Raw genomic sequence first — 20,761 nt, 5'->3', positions numbered from 1 at the left:
AAAATATCAGATTATGTGCATATTCCAAGTTTTTTTATTGTAGTTCTAGCCTTGGTGAAAATCAACCACAGTGATGTGCCCTAGACATCAAAAATGAATGACTGTGGAGCTCAGTCATTCGGGGAACACAATCCTGCAGACATAGAACACTATGAGTACTCTCACAGAAAAGTGAAAAGCAAATAATGATCACTTTTATCTGATGGTGCACTGGTATTTTGGTAAAATAAAAATACACTGACTTTTATCAAAACTTGAATTACACTTTAGTGAATGGTCATGAGTATTTAATTTTTTTAAAGACAATCTCTAAGTATCTAACGTTTTCCTTTTCTCTGGAAGTGCTGCAAAAGAAACCTGGTGTCTCAAACTCACAGCCACAGTCTTGTTTTGTCTTTTTAAGTACTTGGATTTAACCAAAAATCATTGTCCAGTTCCATGTGAAGTAGAATCCTTATGGATAAAGGGCTAAAATAATTTCGGATATCACTGTCCAGTACTGTTTATTTATTTATTTATTTAATATAGGTGGAGGTTTTTAATCTGCTTTTTGTCACTAATGAAAGCAATACCCAAAAAACCTACATAGTACATTGCCAAGATTGTGCACGAAAAACAAGCAGAAGTTTGGAAAATTTTGTGGTGCTCGAACAGTACAAAATGGAGGACCTAATCCAAGTTTATGATCAGTTTACACTAGTAAGTGATCAACACGTGAGTACGCTTAGTTAGGTGGGTATAAAGCAATGATCTTTGACTTTGCTAACTGATAAATAGGTGTTAAGAAGAAACTTAAATTTTCCATTAGTGCAGTACATACTGTGTAAGGAAAAATGTTAGTAGCCTTCCTCATATTTCATGTTAATTTTTCTATATGAAACTGATGTTTATTACCATTTTTGCTTCTCAGTGAGAATGCCCACAAAGAATAGTTACGCTAATTACATTTGTAAATCTCTGTATGTTTTAAAATATTTTGTAGTTGTTATGCTGCTTACATAGCTTATAAAACCTTTGTATATACATGTAGGTTACTTAATTCTTCTGTAGTAATTATCTGAAAGAAATGTGTGGGTTTTTTTCATGTACTTTGTGGTTTTAAAGATTCCCAGAAGAGTTAGCCTGATAGCACTACTTGATGGAGCTTGCTTGACTAGATTATGTGACATGTAAGACTCATGAAAAATATGTTAAATGTCATCTAGCTGTGGCATTTTCATAAGCCAGTTGCTAGCGAAATTTTAATTAACTTTAAAATTATTTTTCCACACAACTTTTCTTTTAGCGATCTAAAAAACTGGTTAACTTTTAACAGTATTCCAAAGGTTGTTCACTAAATGATGAAAAATGGAGGTAATAGCGCAGCACTCTTAAAGAACTGGTTCTAATGGATAAAATAAGAGCATCTCGACTGGGCACAGTGGCTCACGCCTGTAATCCCAGCACTTTGGGAGTCCAAGGTGGGCAGATCACCTGAGGTCAGGAGTTCAAGACCAGCCTGACCCACATGGAAATACCCCGTCTCTACTAAAAATACAAAATTGGCCGTGCATGGTGGTGGATGCATATAATCCCAGCTACTTGGAGGCTGAGGCAGGAGAATTGCTTGAACCCAAGAGGCAGGGGTTGCGGTGAGCCGAGATCGCGCCATTGCACTCCAGTCTGGGCAACAGGAGCGAAACTCTGTCTCAAAAAGAAAACAAAGAAAAGAGCATCTCTCTTAGGAAACTGTTGAGATTTCGTGTGTCTTGTAAACTCACTTCATAAAAAGGCTATCTTTTATAGTCGTGAGCTAGCAAACACTATTAAGGATTTGTATAACAAAATCTTAACTTTTATTTCTAGGCTCTTTCATTATCATCCTCATCTTGATATTGTTCCATGAATATTAAATGAGATAATTTCTGCTCTTCAGGAAATTTCTGCACCACTGGGTCTGTAGCTGTTTCATAAAACTGTTGACTAAAAGCTATGTCTATGCAACCTTCCAAGAATAGTATGTCAAGCAACTGGACACAGAGTGCTGCCTCTACTTCAGGACTTAACATGCTGACTCAGCTGTACTTCAGAAAAATAATATTAATCATATGTTTTGTGTACATATGACAAAACTGTCAAAGTGACACAGAATACTGACTTGAAGATAGCCTTTTTCATGTCTCTGTATTTCTGGGCTGATGAATTAATATTCATTTGTATTTAACCTTGCAGAATTTTCCTTAGTTAAAAACACTTTCCTAGCTGGTCATTTCTTCATAAGATAGCAAATTTAAATGTCTTCTTGATCAGCTTTTTAAAAAATATGTACTGTTACCTGAGGAAGTTTTTTACTGCTTTATGTTTTTGTGTGTTTTGAGGCCATGATGATTACATTTGTGGTTCCAAAATAATTTTTTTAAATATTAATAGCCCATATACAAAGATAATGGATTGCACATAGACAAAGAAATAAACTTCAGATTTGTGATTTTTGTTTCTAGTCTTGATACAGATTTACACTATTTATAAATACATATTTATTGCTTGAAAATATTTGTGAATGGAATGTTGTTTTTTTCCAGACTTAACTGCCATTACATACTAAGGAGTTCTGTAATTTTAAACACTACTCCTATTACATTTTATATGTGTAAATAAAACTGCTTAGTATTATACAGAAATTTTTATTAAAATTGTTAAATGTTTAAAGGGTTTTCCAATGTTTGAGTTTAAAAAAGACTTTCTGAAAAAATATACTTTTTGTTCATTTTCAAACCTAACGATTATATGTATTTTATATGTGTGTGTGTGTACACACCACGTATACTATATACAGAAACCTCAATATATAATTGTATAGATTTAAAAAGTTAATTTTTTACATCTATGATCGTTTTTGAGGTGCCTATTATAAAGTATTACTCACAGAAGTATGCTATTTTTAAAGTAAAAGTCTTTTAGTGTGATTTATTAAGTTGTAGTCACCGTAGTGATAGCCCGTAAATAATTGCTGGCAAATGTATTTTATAATAGTAGAAAACATATAGTGAGTGAAGTAAAGATTTTAAAGTAAACATTATATAGATTTGATAAATCTTGTTTATAATTAAGAGTTTCTTATGGAAAAGATTCAGAATGATGACCTCTTGTTTTAGAGAACAACTAAGTGACTTATTTTTTTAAAGCTAGATGACTTTGAAATGCTATACTGTCCTGCTTGTACAACATGATTTGGGGTGAAGGGAAAGAAAGCATTAAAAAATCTATATCACTAGTAAATTGTAATAAGTTTGATTAAAACTTTTATTTCATATGAAAAACTTGCTAATTTAATATTACCTCACTTGATAATAATACTTGTCTTTTCTACCTCTCCTTTCTGAAGCATTTTTATTTTATCACATTCTTCTTTGTTAACAGCTTTCCAGAGAGCTTTAGTGAAGAATCATAGAATGCTTTAATAGAAATTATTTAAATGTCAAAAGGGAATTTATAATCTTACCTGGTGAAATGTCTTAATCATTGCATTAATGTAGTACTTTCCTCAGACAAGTTTCGTATATTTTGGCTTCCTAAAAATGGTTGTTAGAAAACTCATGAAGATATTTTATTAAGTTAGGTAATGGAAGTCTATTAGCAGTAATCATCACATATCTAATTTCAGGGGGGAAAAAATGCAATTTGTAATTAAGGAAGAAAAATAGTAAGTACTTCTAGATATTTTAAATGCTGATATTCGTGTAATTTTCTTGTAAATAATCTTATTCAGAAATCATTGAGATTGAAATTCAGGACTTCCCCCCACCACCACCCCCAAACAAAAACTACAAATCAACCATCAGGAAACATCTAGAATACCATAGCTATACCTGAACTTTTCTTAATCAGTTGTTTTGTGTTACTAACATAACTTAACTCTTTTTAAGATGATTTATGGCCAGGATTACTGTATGTTGAATTTACAGAATTGACCTAGTCATGAAAATGACTTTACCTGTTTATCTTTTACACTTTTTGTTGTTGTTGTTTGTTTGTTTTTGTTTTTGTTTTTTGAGATGGAGTCTCACTCTGTCACCCAGGCTGGAGTGCAGTGGAGTGATCTTGACTCACTGCAACCTCTGGCTCCTGGGTTCAAGCTCTTCTATCGCAGCCTCCCAAGTAGCTGGGACGACAGGTGTGCACCACCACACCCAGCTATTTTTTTTGTATTTTTAGTAGAAATGAGGTTTCATGACGTTGGCCAGGCTGGTCTCGAACTCCTGACCTCATGATCCACCTTTCTCAGCCTCCCCAAGTGCTGACATTACAGGCATGAGGCACTGCACCTAGCCCTTTTACATGTTTCCTAACGCATAATTGTATTATCCATTGAGAGTAATACTTTTCAGAAGCTTACACTCTTTAAATAGGCAGAAAATCAAAATTGAAAATCAAATATATCACTAGTGTGGCATTTATCTAGATAAATGAAGTTCTGTTATCTACTTTAATCAATTTATCACCTTTATAAGTTGCATTTTGGGGATCTTTAAAAAAAGATTCTTTTTTGTTGTGCTTTGTACTGCTGGACATGTGAAGCGGCTCAAGCTGACCTTACCTATGTGCCTTTCAATAAAAGAAATTCATAGCGCACATGTTGTTCAGAAAATAATCCAGTAGTTGCATAAAACGATACTTTTCCCAAAAGAAACAATAACTATGGGGAAAACAGCCATATTCTCTTTCTCAGCAAGTAAATATGAAGTTTTCTTAGATTGATTTGCATTTCTGCCATGTATATATAATGTGGCTTGCTTAACCTGGTTGTTACCAGAAATCTCAGCTTCTGGTTTTTTTGTTTGATTGATTGTTTGTTTGTTTGTTTGTTTGTTTGTTTGTTTGTTTGAAACAGAGTTTTACTCTTGTTGCCTAGGCTGGAGTGCAGTGGTGCAGTCTTGGCTCACTACAACCACCGCCTCCTGGGTTCAAGCGATTCTTTTGCCTCAGCCTCCCAAGTAACTGGGATTACAGGCCACCCCATCAGGCTAATTTTTTGTATTTTTAGTACAGAAGGGGTTTTGCCATGTTGGGCAGGCTGGTCTCAAACTCCTGACCTCAGGTCAACCCATATCAACTTCCCAAAGTGCTGGGATTAAAGGTGTGAGCCACTGCAGCTGGCATGCTTCTGCATTTTAACGTAAACCTTATCAGCTTTTCTGAAGTAATACATTACAAACTAGGATGTTTAAAATACTAGTATAAATCAACTTAGGTTTATGATTACATAATTTCAGTGTAAAGAACCTATTCCTCCTAAATATTTGAGCCTTTTTGTTAGCCATTAAGTTACTGTGACATATTTTTATTTAAAACATTCTAATTAGCTTCTCCTAAAAGACAAATATGGATAAGATGTGAACTTGTCCTCTGCACTCCATATCCACAAGGCTTTTACTATCTAATATTGGAACATACATGGAAAAAATAACAAAAAGAGTACTATTACAGTTTGCATTCAAGAGTCATCTGGGCACTGTGGCTCACGCCTGTAACCCCAGCATTTTGGGAGGTTGAGGCAGACAGATCATCTGTGGTCAGGAATTCGAGACCAGCCTGGCCGACATAGCAAAATCTTTTCTCATAAAAGTACAAAAATTAGCCAGGCATGGTAGCTCTTGCCTGTAGTCCCAGCTACCTGGGAGACTGAGGCAGAAAAATCACTTGAACCTGCAAGGTGGAGGTTGCAGTGAGCTGAGACCGCACCACTGCACTCCAGCCTGGGTGACAGAGCGAGACTCCATCTCAAAAAAAAAAAAAGCATTAAGTCATCTACATTCACACTTCATCACATGAATGTTTGGGGACCTCAAGTTCTTTGTCATAACTAAGGTATTGGGTGAGTAAACAAGATAACTGGAGAAGAGACCTGATGATGTAAAACTCCTCAGTCTTGTTAAGACTTTGACTGTTCTTGTAGTTAGTAACAGAGCTATTGAGTGGTTTTATACCAAAGAATCAATAAATTTGCAAAATCTTTCTTTTATCACACTCGCATGTGTTTCTATGCTGCACTTGTTCTTTACACATATCCCACAGGATTATTTCTAAGACTGGAAGTACAGGGAAGAAATGTTTTGTACTTGAAATTTTCGTTTTCTGGAATGGAAGTAAAGGCACAAATTTCAGAAACATTTTAAGGAATAAAGTTCACAGATCCCGTTATCTTCCTGACGGAGAAGTGTGCTTTTAACAAGACAAAATCCAGAAAGGACAGAGCAGAAGATATAGGGACATCTAAGTGATTTTAATTGATTTAGAAAGTAACAGATGGATATGTGAATCTCAAATTTAGAAAGACAAGTTAGTGAATCTACAAGTGAGAAGAGTACAAGTCCACCTTTTGGCATCACATAAAGGGGAGGGAAAACAAGCTAAAAAAAAACCAGGAAGAGTAAATATTTTGAAAACCATGTCTATATCATTCTGAAAAGATAGAAAAGGAGATCTCTTTGGGTTAGTGCAAGGTTAACCTGTGATGTTAACCTGAGCAGCTTCAGTGAAATAATGTACTTACACCTAGAACTGAAAAGATATTTACCTGTGGATTAATTTTTTAGATTTTACATTTATGTTCATAATCCATTTTGAGTTATTTTTTCTATACATTGTAAGGCATACATCAATATTGTTGCTTTGTTTTTGCATTTTGTGTCTAACCTCCAGAACCATTTGTTTGTAACTCTAAAAGTTATCAGTGCAGTGAATTTGTGTTGGTTGATTTTTGTGTTTTCTAGACTGTTTCATTTTTATATCTGTTCATCTTTGTGCCAGTGCTTCACTATCTTGATTACTGTAGTTATATAATAGGTCTTAATATTGGACAAAGCAGTTCTTTATTCTTTTTAAATATTGTTTTTAACCTATTGTAGAGTCTTTGCCTTTCCATATACATTTTAGAATAAGCTTGTCTAGGGCTACAGAAAACCTTATTGTGATTCTAATATAACTATATAAACAACAATGTTCTAATATCTAGAATATATATCTACATAAATATGCTTGCAGTATAATTAGCAGGTTAATAAAATTAAGAAAATTGGCATCTTTAATATGTTGAGTATCCCAGTCCATATGGTAATTCTCTCCATTTAAATCCTTGTTGATTTTTTCATTAGCTTTTGTAATGATCAGTATGTAGATCCTGTATAGATCTTATACCTATAGATTATTTTATTTTTTAAATTGATAATATTTTGCATATATGTGGGGGTACATGTGATATGTTGCTACATATGTAGGATGTATAATTATTAAATTGGGATATTTTGAGTGTCCATTACTTTGAGGACTTACCATATCTATGGGTTGGAGAAAATTCAAGTCCTCTTCTGTTTCTCCTTTGAAATGTACATTCTTATTAACTACAGTCATTCATCTGTACTGCTGTTGAATGATAGAATGTATACCTTTTATCTAACTTTATGTTCGTACCCATTAATCTACTTGTCTTTATCAGCTCCCTCCCAGCCATCTATCCTTCCCAGCCTCTAGTATCTATCATTCTACTCTCTACCTTTATTAAATCAGTTTTTAGCCCCCACATATGAATGAGTGTGTGCAATGTTTCCCTTTCCACAGTTAGGTTGTTTCACTTAACATAATGTACTTGGGCCAGGCTCAGTGGCTCATACCTGTAATCCCAGCACTTTGGGAGCCAGGCAGATGGATTACTTGAGCCCAGGAGTTTGAGACCATCCTGGGCAACCTGGTGAAATTCCACCTCTGCAAAAAATGCAAAAATTAGCTGGGTGTGATGGCACATGCCTGTATTGCCACCTACGCGAGAGGCAGAAGTTGAAAGATCTCTGGAGCCTGGAAGGTCAAGGATGCAGTGAGCCATGATTGTGCCACCGCCTCTAGTCTGGGTGACAGGGCAAGATTCTGTCTCCCTTAAAAAAGTAAACTAATGACCTCCACTTCCATTCATTTTCTCCAATTTTTGTGATTTTTTTTGTCTCATTATGGTTTTGATTTGAGTATCCTCATGCTTAAGTGATGTTAAGCAGTTTTATATGCCTTTTGGCAGTCTGTATACAGTCTTTTTGAGAATTATCCATTCATGTAATTTGCCCACCTTCTAATGTGATTGTTTTTATAAATGAGTTGTATGAGCTTATATTTTCTGGATATTATTTGTCTCTTGTCAGATGAATGGTTTCAAATCTTTTTTCCCTTTCTGTGGTTGGTTTGTCTGTTCACTCCAGTGATTGTTTCCTTAGCTGTGCAGAAGCTTTTTAGTTTAATATAGTATCATTTGTCTATTTTTGTTTTTGTTGGTGCTTTTGAGCTGTTAGCCATAAAATCTAGGTCAGAGTTCGGTAGTGTTTTCCCTGTGTTTCTTCTAGTAGTAGTATAATTTTAGGTCTTTAAGCCTTTGATCCATCTGGAGGTTATTTTACTTTGTTTTATTTTATTTTATATTTTTTGAGATGGAATCTTGCTCTGTCAACCAGGCTGGAGTACAGTGGCACGATCGTGACTCACTGCAATCTCCATCTCCTGGGTTCAAGCAATTCTCCTTCCTCTGCTTCCCATGCTGCTGGAACTACTGGCCCTGCCACCACACCTGGCTACTATTTGTATTTTTAGTAGAGATGGAGTTTCATCATGTTGGCCAGGCTGGTCTCAAACTGCTGACCTCAAGTGATCTGCCTACCTTGCCCTTCCAGAGTGCTAGAATTACACTGTGTGCCTAGCCTCATGGTGATTTTTTAATTCAGTAAGGAAAGGGATCTAGTTTCATTCTATTGCATATGGGTCTACAATTTCCCCACCACCATTTACTAAAGATAGTGTCGTTTTTCAAATGTATTTTCTTTTCATCTTGTTTTAAAAAAAAAAAAGTCACTTGACTGTAAATATCTGGATTTATTCCTGGGTTATCCAATTTGCTTCCAGTGATCTATGTCTCTTTCAGTAGTATGCTTTTATGGCTATTGTAGCCCTGTAATATATTTTTATGTCAGGTAGTATGATGTCTCTTTTTGCTATGGATTGCTTTGGCTATTTAGCCAGTTTTGTTATTAGTTCCACATGTGTTTTAGGATTATTTTACCTGTGTCTGTGAAAAATGACATGGGTATTTCAGTGGGGATTGGATTGAATCTGTAGATTGCTTTGAGCAGAATGTTCAATTTAATGACATTAATTCGTTGGATCCATGATCATGGGGTACAATACATCAGGGATAATAGTGTGTAGTTTTGTTTTTTGTTGTGTATTTTCTGGTTTGGGGCAGGCAGTATGTTCAATTTAATGACATTAATTCCTCTAAGCCAAGAGCAGGAGATACATTTGTCAACGATAATGGTATATAGATTTTTGTTATGTGTTTTCCGGTGTTGGTATCAGATAAAGCTGGTCTCATAGACTGCGTTAAGGATAATTCCTTCCTATTCAGTGTTTTGAAATAGGAAGATTGCTATTATTTGTTACATGTTTTGTAGAATTCAGCAGTGAATCCATTTGGTCTTGGGCTTTTCTTTGTTGGGATACTTGTTAATACTGAATCAGTATCACTACTTTTTATTCTTCAGGGTTATTTTTTATTTATTCTTGATTTTTTTTTTTTTTTTTTTTTTTTTTTTGAGATGGACTCTCACACTGTCTGTCACCCAGGCTGGAGTACAGTATCATGATCTCAACTCACTGTAACCTCCACCTCCCAGGTTCAAGCAGTTCCCTGCCTCTGCCTCCCTAGTAGCTGGGTTACAGATGCCCAGCTAATTTTTGTATTTTTAGTAGAAACAGAGTTTCACCATCTTGGCCAGGCAGGTCTTGAACTACTGACCTCATAATCCACCTGCCTCGGCCTCCCAAAGTACTGGCATTACAAGCATGAGTCACCATGCCTGGCTATTCTTGATTCATCCTAGGTAGTTTGTATATTTCCAGAAATCTATCCATTATTTCTAAATTTTTGTAATTAGTTTATACTTGTTCATAATAATCTCTCATGATCTCTATTTCTCTAGTATCAGATGTAATGTTTCCTTTTTTACTTCTAATTTTGTTTATTTGGTCTTCTTGTTTTCCTTGGTTAGCTTAGCTAGTAGTTTATCAATGTTGTCTTTTCAGGAATGAACTTCATGTTGATTGATCCTTTGTATTCTTTTTTAGTCTCTTTTTTTTTAGTTTTGCTGTCACCTTTATTATTTTTCTTCTGCTATTTTTGGGTTTGTTCTTGTTTTTCGAAAAGGTGCATCATTAGATTGCATGGTTGAGATCTTTGTACTGTTTTGATGTAAGCACTTATTGTTACACATTTCTCTTGTTAACTGCTTTTGTTACATTAAACAGATTTTGGTGTGTTGTTTCCATTTTCATTTATTTAAATAATTTTTTTATTTTAATCTTTATTTCTTCATTGACCAGTTGTATGTTTTTTAATTGCCATGTATGTATAGTTCCCAAAATTCCTGTTGGTATTAATTTCTGGTTTTTTGTGGGGTTTTTTGTTGTTGTTGTTATTGTATGGTTTTATGGTTTGTTTGTTTTTTTAATTTTTTAAATTGAATTAGCGTCTCACTATGAGGCTGCTCTTGAACTCCTGGGCTCAAGTGATCATCTCACTTTAGCTTCCCAAAGTGCTGGAATTACAGGTGTGAGCCACCCTGCCCAGCCTTTTTTATTTTTTAATTAAAAAAAAATTTTTGAGACAATGTCTTGCTCTGGAGTGCAGTGGGGTACTCATGGCTCACTGCAGGCTTGACCGCTGGGCTCAAGCAATCCTCCCACCTCAGCTCCCTCAGCCGCTGTGACTACAGGCACATGTCACCATGCCCAGCTGATTTAAATTTTTAATAGAGGCAAGGTCTTGCTATGTTGCTTGTACTGGTATTTGAGCTTACACAGTCTTCTTGCCTTAGCCTTCCAAAGTGTTGAGATTACAGGCATGAGCCATTGAGCTCAATTTTAATTTCTTGTTCTATTCCACTGTGGTGCTAGAATATACTTGATGTGATTTTGGCTCTCTAAAATTTTTTCGAGAAGTGTTTTGTGGCCTAACATGGTCTATCCTAGAGGATCTTTCATGTGCTGATATGAAAAGAACATGCACTCTGCGGTTTTGGGGTAAACGTTCTCCAAGTTTCTGTTATACCCTTAGTCCAACGTCTAATCTTAAGTCCAGTGTTTTATTGTTGATTTTCTGTCTAGATGATCGGTCTAATGCGAGTGGGGATTGAAGTTGCTCACTATTCTTGCGTTGAAATATCTCTCCTTAGATCAATTAATATTTGCTTTATGAACCTGGGTGTTCCAGTACTGGCTGCATGTGTATGGAACTGTTATTTCTTCTCGCTGGATTGATTCCTTTATCTTTATATAATGACCTTCTTTGTCTTTTTTTTTTTTTTTTTTTTCCTGCTTACTTCTGGCTTCCATATACTATTTTCCCACTGTTATTTTCAGTCTGTGTGCTGACTTTTCAGGTATAGTGAGTTTCCTGTAGAGAGCATATAAGTGGATCATAGTTTTTAATCCATAGAGTCTATATATTTTATAAAGTGTGGAATTTAGTCCACTTATATTTAAGGTTATTGATACGTTGGTATGTGAGGTTCTGTACCTCTCATACTGTTAATTGTTTTCTGATTTTGTATATTCCTATTTCTTTCTTTTTCTCTTATAATTATTGTGGTTTGGCAGTTATCTGTAGTGGTACCATTTGAGCCCTTTCCTATTTGTATGTTTTCTTATCATTGAGTTTTATACCATGATGTGTTTTTATGATGGCAAATATTGTTCTTTCATTTTCAGATTTAGGACTCCCTTGAGCAATTCTGGTAGGGTTCTTCTAGTGGTGATGAATTCCCTCAGTGTTTGCTTGTCTGGGGAAGACTTCATTTCGTCTGCATTTATGAAGGAAAATTGAATTGAATATAGCATCCTGGGCTGACAGGTATTTTCTTTCATTACTTTGGTTATATCATCTCATTCTAACCTTGCCTGCAAGGTTTCTGCTGAGCAGTCTCTTCATCTATTGGGATTTCTTTTATAGATAACGTGACTTTTCTCTTGATGTTCTTAGAATTCTCTGTTTGTCATTGACTTCTGACACTTTTACTATAACGTGTCATGGAGAAGACTTTTTTGTATCGCATCTGAGGGGATCGTGGGATCTCCTGTATCTGGATATGTAAATCTCTTGCTAGACTTGGGAAGTTTCATCTATTATTTTGCTAAAAAGGTTGTTAACTTTTTGTTATCTTTTCATATGCTGAGATGCCAGTAATTTATGTATTTGGTCACTTTATGGTGTCCTGTATATTGTAAAGATTTTATTAATTCTTTTTCATTCTTTTAAAAATGTTTGTCTGGTTTGTTAATTTCAAAAGACTTGTTTTCAAGTTCTGAGGTTTTTTTCTTATGCTTGATAGAGCCAATTCTTGCTGCTTCCAAACCTAGTGTGTACTTCATTCAAAGACTTCTTCAGTTCCAGAATTGATTTAGTTATTTTTAATAACATCTATCTTGGCCGGGCGCAGTGGCTGACGCCTGTAATCCCAGCACTTTGGGAGGCCAAGACAGGCGGATCACGAGGTCAGGAGATCGAGACCATCCTGGCTAACACGGTGAAACCCCGTCTCTACTAAAAATACAAAAACTAGCCGGGCGAGGTGACATGCACCTGTAGTCCCAGCTACTCGGGAGGCTGAGGCAGGAGAATGGCGTAAACCCGGGAGGCGGAGCTTGCAGTGAGCCAAGATCGCGCCACTGCACTCCAGCCTGGGCGACAGAGCGAGACTCCATCTCAAAAAAAAAAAAAAATAATAATAATAATAATAACATCTGTCTTTGGTATACTTCTCATTCATATACTGACTTGTTTTTGGTTTGGGTTTTTTAAATATTTGTTTTAAAATGTTCTTTCTCTCTGAGCTTCTTTGCAATTCCCACTGTCTTTTTCTGCCATTGTGTGTATGTTTTTTATTTAGATCTATTTCTGGAGAATTATTATCTGCTTTGGAAATGTCTTATTAACTTGCTTTCTCATGTGTCCTTTCATTGATATCTGCGTAACTGATGTATCAGTCACTTCCAATTTTCTTAATTCCCTTTCATAGGGAAGCACATATTTCTGAGGATGAATATTGGCATTGCTTGGGTAAGGCACTTTGGCTTTGATTCTGGGTTCATGCAGTAGGATAATCTCTGTGTGATTTCTTTGGTTGTAAACAGCATCAGTGGTATCTGAGACTTTTTCACTGACTGTGGGTACAGTTAGTATTGGAGGCTGTAGTGCAGTTTTACCTGGGACTGGGATGCCAGATTGGCCCATCTTGAGGCCCTAGTGATGGCAGCAGTGCACTGAACAGTTGTATCTTTGGGCTTTAGTGTGACCTGCAGTTGACACCAGTATTAGTGTGTCCAAGCAGGCCATGCTTGGGCCCCCAAGTGGCTTACTCTGATGCTGATAGTGGCAACTGTGAGCTCAGCATGTAGATAGGTTCTTGGACCTCTGGACACCTGATGTGGCATGAATGATGGCACTGGCAGTGACAATGGAAGGATGCCTCAAGCAGTGTGTATCAGACTGCAGTGAGCTTATCAGGCCAGTCTCCAGGCTTACGTCTGACACGTGCATATAGGTATCAGCTGTGGTTATAGCAACCAGGTGGATAAGATCCAGATTGATTCCCTCACAGGGAGCGTTCAGGTGTCAACATTAGTGGACTGAGTGGGGTCACACCCAAGATCCAGACTTTGCTGTGGCATAGGTAGGGGATTAAACCTGCTCAGGCTGGGTTTTCCTCAGGGCTGATGGTGTATACATGTGCTGGGCCTGGAAATCAGGGATTACGAGGATCCTCAGGCCACTGGCAGAATGCTTAGATAAATGGTGGTAGCGTTCATGCCACTAGGCAGGCAATACTGGTTTCAGTGACAACAGCTTAGGTTCACATATTGGGAGCACATGTGCTACTCATGCCTCAGCTCTGGTAGTGCTCACAGCTACATCTTGGGGACAGCAGCCATCTTTTCTATTGCATCTCAGCCCCACCACTGCTGGGCTCCAGAGCAGTAGGCAGTCTTTTGTGGGCATGGCTCTAGAATGGCACTTTCTTTGCATCTCGGACATACCTTTGTCCCAAGTAGCCCATGATTGGTTATACCTAAGTTCCAGAGTCAGCAGCACATGCATTCCTTGCACCTCAGCCCTGGTTCCTCTGGACTCCAGAGATGGTCCCTACTCTGTTTAGGGTGATATTCCAAAGAGTGTGCCTTGCTGTAACTGCTTAGATCTCAGGGAATGTGAAGGATCCTACACAGGCTATATGCTTAAGGCAGTACAATCATACCATCTCTATGCTGCTCCCTACCTTAGTTTCAGGGCCCACTGAGTGCGGTTAGCTCTCCAGTGGCTAGAATTACAGGGTTACCTAGTATGAATATGGATTCCTGAGGATGACTCACCCCTGACCTTGTTGGAAAGTCTCTCAGCTCCCAGCCCATCCTGGCCAAACAGACTGCCTCACCTAATTCTTTCTTGCTTTAGGTATTGCCTTTTTTCCAGTGCTGTCTCTTGGATGGTCTAGTTCATGTGTAATTACTCACTTTGGTTCTCTTATTGGAGAAACCGAATGCCCCTACTCAGCCATCATGAAGGCTTCTTCATTTCTTTTTGAGAGATGTAAGTGGTATTGGGCTTTTAATTTATATTTCCACTTGTTCATCTTTAGTCAACAGAATGATGATTAACTTTTTTCTGTTTAATATCCTCTGACCATGCACAACTCATTTATTAGTTCAAAAAATATTTTTGTAAATTCTTTTACATTTTCCATGTGTACAGTCTGCAAGAAAGAAGAGTATTATTTCCTCCCTTCCTATGTGTTGTTAATGTGTTTGTTTTTCTTAATTTATCACAGCAGCTAGAATTCCCAGTATTGTGTTAAATAAGAATGACGAAAATGGACACTCTTACTTTCTATTGTATCCAATCTTTAAAAAAAAATTTTTTCTAAATAGTATGATGTTGGCTGTAGTTTCATAAGGAAATGCGTTTTATTAAGAATAGCCTCTTCTTAGTTTCCTAGCAGGTTTTACCATTGAGTGTTGAAATTTTCAAGTACTCTCATTTTTCTGCATCTGTTGATATCAACCGTATGACTTTTTAAATAGATTATATTAACTGATTTTCAATGTCAAAGTAGCTTTACGTAGATGAGCCTTATCCCAACTGTTTGTGTTGCATGCGTGTTTAATTTTGTATTTGCTGAGCTCAGCTTGTGAAAATGTTTATTTTTATACCTATGTACCTGAGTACTATTGGTATTTTCTGTTTTTACATTGTCTTTTTCTAATTTTGTGTCAGTGTAAGAACGGCCTTATTTTGAATTGAGAAGTGTTCTGCACAGTTTCTGAAGACATTCTGTAAACTCGATATTAATTCCTAAAATATTTGGCTGAATTATCTAGTGATGCCATAATAGTCTGGGTCTTCTTTTTGGGACTTTTAAAGTAAACTTCAATTTCTCTTTAATTGTCACAGACTATTCAGATTGTCTCTTATATTTTGATTGACTTGCCAAATTGTGAGTTTTAAAGAATTATTTAAGTTACAGAATTCCTCATGGTATTTTTATTGCCCTTTCAGTAGTATAGTATCTGCAGTAATGTATTTTATTCTTTATTGATATTTTGTGATTTCACTCACCAGTTTTTTTAAAAGCAAAATTTTATTTTATTTATTTATTCTACTATTTTTCCCCAAGTTTTATTGATTTTTCTTCCCCCACCCCTCACCCACAACACCCTTTGGGTTTGTTTTGCCCTTCATTCTTTAGTTACTTTATATAGTTCCTTCAGTTAATTTAAACTATTTTCAACCAGGCACAGTAGCTCATGCCTGTAAACCCAGCACTTTGTGAGTCCAAGGCAGGAGGATTGCTTGAGCCCAGGAGTTCAAGACCAGCCAGGACAATATAATGAGACCTGAACTCTACAAAAATTAAAACATTAGACAGGCATAATGTTGGGTGCCTATAGTTGCAGCTTCTCAGAAAACTGAGGCAGTAGGCTTGCTTGAGCCTGCAGTGAGTTGTGATTGTGACACTGCTGTCCAGCCTGGGCAACATAGTGGGGCCTTGTCTCAAATAATAATAATTATCTCTTTTCTATACATGCATTTAGTGAAATAACTCCCTTTTCACAGCTTTAATTATACCCTTCATATTTTGATATGTTGTATTTTAATTTTTATTCAGTTTTACGCACTGTAAAATTTTCCTTTAGGGTTTTCTCTTAGATCTACGTATTTTTTAGAACTGTTTAATTCCCTAGTGATGGGGAGTGGGGAGGCTTTATTTTTGTGTAATACCAATTTCCACTTTGGTTTGACTGCTCAGAAAATACACTGTGCATTATTTCAGTTCTTTTAAATTTGTTAATATTTACGTCTTAGTGTTGATGTTTGAGTTACTTACTGCCTGAGCTGCACACTCAAGGTCATTGGGAGCTGGAGACAAGTGGGAGTGCCCCCCCTACTTCCAAGGTGATAGGGTGGGAGCTCCCCAGTGCAGCTGCAGCCATCCAAGTCATGGCTGTGAACTTGGGCCTCCCTGTGCTCTTGAGCCTTCCCACAGCTGCAAAGCCAGGCATCTCTGCACTCACAGGGACCCGGGAAGGACCCCTCTCCCATAGGCTTGGAGGTGTCCGGTCCTGCTGCCTGGCCTCTCCCAGCTCCCAGTGCCCACTCTGATGTCAGAGCAAGGTTGGGGCCAAGACTTGGCATTGCATCAGCCTGGCCAGCTGTGCTCATGCTCAAGGCAGTACTGACATGCCAGCCTTCCACCTTACTGGCCCACTCTGAACTTTGGGCACTGATGAGCATAAGAAGGAAGCTGATGGAGGGGCTGAGAGCAGCTTACACTGGCCTGCAGGTGTCCCTTGATATATACATCCTGGGTGCCATAAAATGCAGCAGGAGGCAGACAGGTTCCTGAGTGGATGGGGGCGGGTCCCTGTTGAGGCCCCACCTTCAGGTTAGTGAGGGCCTGAAAGCTGGACAGTCCAGCAAACCCCAATGTGAACTTGTGGTGCCTTTTCCACCCATGGACAAATCAGCATTCACTTTCTTCTGCAGCCTGTAAAAGCCCTGGGTTCAGGCAGAGCTGGGCAGACATCAGGTGACCAGCTGCAGAAAGGAACCACCCACTCCAGGGCCTCATCTCTGCGGAGAGCTACAGAGATGACCGGAAGACCTGTACCCATAGAGGAACTTCCCTCTCCAGGGCTATTCTGTCACTCAATAAAGCTTCTCTTTGTCTTGCTCTCCCTTCATTTGTCCACAGACCTCATTCTTCCCTGACACAGGAGAAGAACTTGGGAGCTGCTGAATGGTGGGGCTGAAAGCTGTAAAACGAACAGGGCTAACACATACCCCTTGCTCACCACCTTGTGAGTGAAGAGGAGAGAAGAGCTACAGCCCTTCAGAGAGCCCAGACCTGGGAGCTCCTCGAGCCAGGGTTGTGAATCCCTCTTTGGGAGCTTGTGGTTTCTGGAGTCTCCAAACTTCCTGGTACCACTGCAGCTGTGGAAGCTGCTTGTAATGTGCCTGCTTCAACTGCACCCTCACAGAGAGCTGGTACCTGTGCCGGCACCTGGAGCTGCCCACCCTTGTGCAGCAGTCAGTGTGCCTGACTGTGTGCAACAGCCAGACCCCAAATTCGCTTGCTCACACACCGCTTGCTGCTCCACGTCTGGCTAGCCCCTTAGCAGGCATGGGAATCTATGCCAGTAATGTGAGCCACGTGCAGCCTTTGAGACTGAGTAAGTGGAGCAAGCCCAGCAGGCCTGAGCAAAACTTGGGCAAAGGCACCACCACCCACAGAGGTTTCTGGCCAGAAAAGCAACACCCTAGAGTTCCTGAAACAACAGGTCCCGCAACTCTGTTCACTTTTTTCAACTTACTTTCTCCTTCATGTTCACCTAGAATAAACAGGAAGTTCTTTGTCACTGAAATTTTTCCTCTGTATTATATAATCTACTATTGAGCCAATACACTTTTATTCTAATTCCTGTATTTTTTATTTCTATAGTTAAATTGGGTGTTTTTATTACTCATTTTTTGCTGAAATTTATTAGTAATTTCAAGAGATTTGTAATTGCTTGTTAAAGTATTTACATGATACCTTATTTTAAATTATTGTCAAATCAGCCAGACAGTAATATAGGAAGTTACAGATGTTGTTTCCCCCACATAAACACAGATATAAAACTATATCAAGATTCTGTTTTGAGAAGCTCAGAGTCCTTTAAGCATTTGCAGTACGCCGGACAATCACAAACATACCAGCTGCACTGAAATGAATACGAAGAACAATATTCTTTTACCTAGTTTAGCTTCTTTTCCAAGTTCCAGCACAGCTCATGGCAAAAAGTGATGGGTGAAGGAAAAGAGTTTGTGGCAGATTCAATATCCCTGGTCTTTCGGTACACATTTTGAGGTTCTAGCTTCTATCTCATCTCACAGCACTGAAAGAACTGGCACAGTATGGATGTCCACAGCTGCTAAGGAGAGAGACACATTTTTGTGGCTAGCATAAATATGTAAAATTAGAAGATGATGCATGCCTGAGGTTTCTCTCCCAGGAAAGGGGAAAGAGCAGTGTATGCCCCCAAAGCATTCCTTTGTGCCAACCAGAAGTTCGGTTTCTCATTTCACACATCAGATAGGTATAACACAATCACTATTGTTTTTAAGGGGAAGATAGTACAGTTTTTTTGGAAAACAACAAAAATGCCCAGGGCAAATAGGTAGAAAGGTCCAGAACTTCTCATTATGGTGACTTAAAAATATATTTCCTACTGAAAGCCAGTCAGAAAAAACTGAGACAGAGAACTGTTTCTTCAAATGCATGCATACAAACACAAAGCTATACAGAATATGAAGAATCAGAAAAATAAGACACAATAAAAAGAACAAAACACATCTCTAACAACCAACAATAAAGAAATGGAGATCTATGTATTGCCTGACAGAATTAAAAATAGTCATTGTAAAAAAGTTTAGTGAGATACAAGAGAATACACAGATAATTAAACGAAATCAGGAAAGTGGTACATAAAAAGAATGACACAGATGGATATGAGGAAGGAAAAAAATCTGGAAATGAAAAATACGATAACAAATTTTAAAAATTCAATACAGTTATTGAGCAATAGAATTAATCACACAGAAGAAAGAAATGTGAACTCTGAAACATAAAATTTGAAATTAGCCACCCAAGAACAAAAGGAATAAAGGATGAAGAGACTAAGGAAAGTGACTGACTCATGAACACCACTTACGTTGCAAGTCAACATAGCACATTATGAGAATTTCAGGAGGAATGAGAAAGAAAAAAGATAAGTTTATTTGAAGGAATAATGGCTCAAAACTCCTCATTCTGGGGAGGGAAATGGACCCAGATTCATGATACTCAAAAGATACCAAATCAGGTGAACCATAACAAGTCTACACGGAGATACATTAATCATTAAATGGTCAAAAGTCCAAACCAAATAGAAATGTGAAAGCAGCAGGGAAAATGCAATTTGTCACATGCAGGAAATCTCCATAGAACTATCAGAATTGTCAGCTGAAACCTTGCAGACCAGAAGAGAATAGAATTATATATTCAAAGTGTTGGGAGAAAAATGCCAACCAATAATGCCAAACCCAGCAAAACTGTCCTGAAATAAAAGAGAAGTGAAGAGGTTTCAGACAAAAGTTGATGGTATTCATCATCACTGAAATTACCTTACAAGGAATGCTAAAGGAAGTTAGGTTGAAACCAATGATGCTAAACAGCAACATTGAAACAACTCCTTGATACAGGTAAATATATAGACACACAAAATACTTTAATGGTCTAGAGAAATCATAATGAATGAACACCATATAAAGATGTAAAGTGTAATAAAAGCGGAGGAAAGGTAAAAGTGATGCAATTATAGTACAGTTATCAGCTTAAGATAGACATATAAGATGTTTTATGTAAGCCTCTAGAGTAACCACAAAGAAAATACCAATAGTAAATGCAGAAACAAGGGAAAAGAACTAACTTTATGTCACTAAACATATACACCAAAAATCAACAAGTACAAAGACAGCCAGAGAAGAAAGAAGTTCAAAAGAAGTATAAAATAGTAAAGTTAACAGAACAGCAATACAAGTAGCTACCTATGTGTTAAAAAAAAAATTAACTGAGCAAAGAACAATTCATAAATTGAATTCATGAAGTTTACAGCAGCCTCCCTAGCCAGTGTAGGCTGTGATGCTCAAATGCAGCTACTTGGTAGAAGATTTATGGACAGAAAAAGAAAGTGACTTACAGAAAACAAGTTAGGTACGGAAACAACTGGATTGGTCACAGCTCAGCATTTGCGTTATTTGAACAGTTGGTCACCCTTTATTGGCCAAAAGTCAGTAACTGGCACAGAATAGATTACAGTCTTAATTTTATTTAGGTTATAGTTCATGGCGCGTTTTTTGTTTTTTGTTTTTTCTTTTTCTTTTTTTGGCCAATTGCAGTGACTATTTTAATGGGTTTTCAGGCTTACAGAAAGGGGCTCTTTAGATGGGGCTGTGTCACTGGTCAACCATCTTCACCGTGGAGTTCTAGTCACTATGATTTTGTTTTGTAGGTCACAAGGATTCCTTCCAATTGTCTCCTCTTCCACTCCTTCATAATAGGTTACATGGTTTTAAGTACATCCCTCCTTCTCTAGTACATTGTATTCAATCAGGTTGCAG

The 20,761-nt window shown here is 37.5% G+C and overlaps 1 protein-coding gene across 6 annotated transcripts in view; it reads left to right on the top strand.

Moving 5' to 3' along the window:
* LOC139360952 (ubiquitously transcribed tetratricopeptide repeat containing, Y-linked) overlaps positions 1 to 7,241 on the top strand; it is a 215,591-nt gene extending 208,350 nt beyond the window's left edge. For 3 of the 6 annotated variants that reach the window (XM_071089429.1, XM_071089427.1, XM_071089425.1), the window contains 2 exons: positions 529 to 699; positions 1,846 to 7,241. In XM_071089429.1, the coding sequence (XP_070945530.1) occupies positions 529 to 699; positions 1,846 to 1,872 (198 nt within the window). In that variant the 3' untranslated portion in view covers positions 1,873 to 7,241. Of the gene's footprint in view, positions 1 to 528 lie in introns of all 6 variants that reach the window. The other 3 variants (XM_071089428.1, XM_071089426.1, XM_071089424.1) reach the window with 2 other exon arrangements.
* Positions 7,242 to 20,761: the final 13,520 nt, after the last annotated feature.

The sequence above is a fragment of the Macaca nemestrina genome, chromosome Y (genome assembly GCF_043159975.1).
Source record: "Macaca nemestrina isolate mMacNem1 chromosome Y, mMacNem.hap1, whole genome shotgun sequence".
NCBI lineage: Eukaryota > Metazoa > Chordata > Mammalia > Primates > Cercopithecidae > Macaca > Macaca nemestrina.
This window is presented reverse-complemented; position numbering and strand designations above follow the sequence as displayed.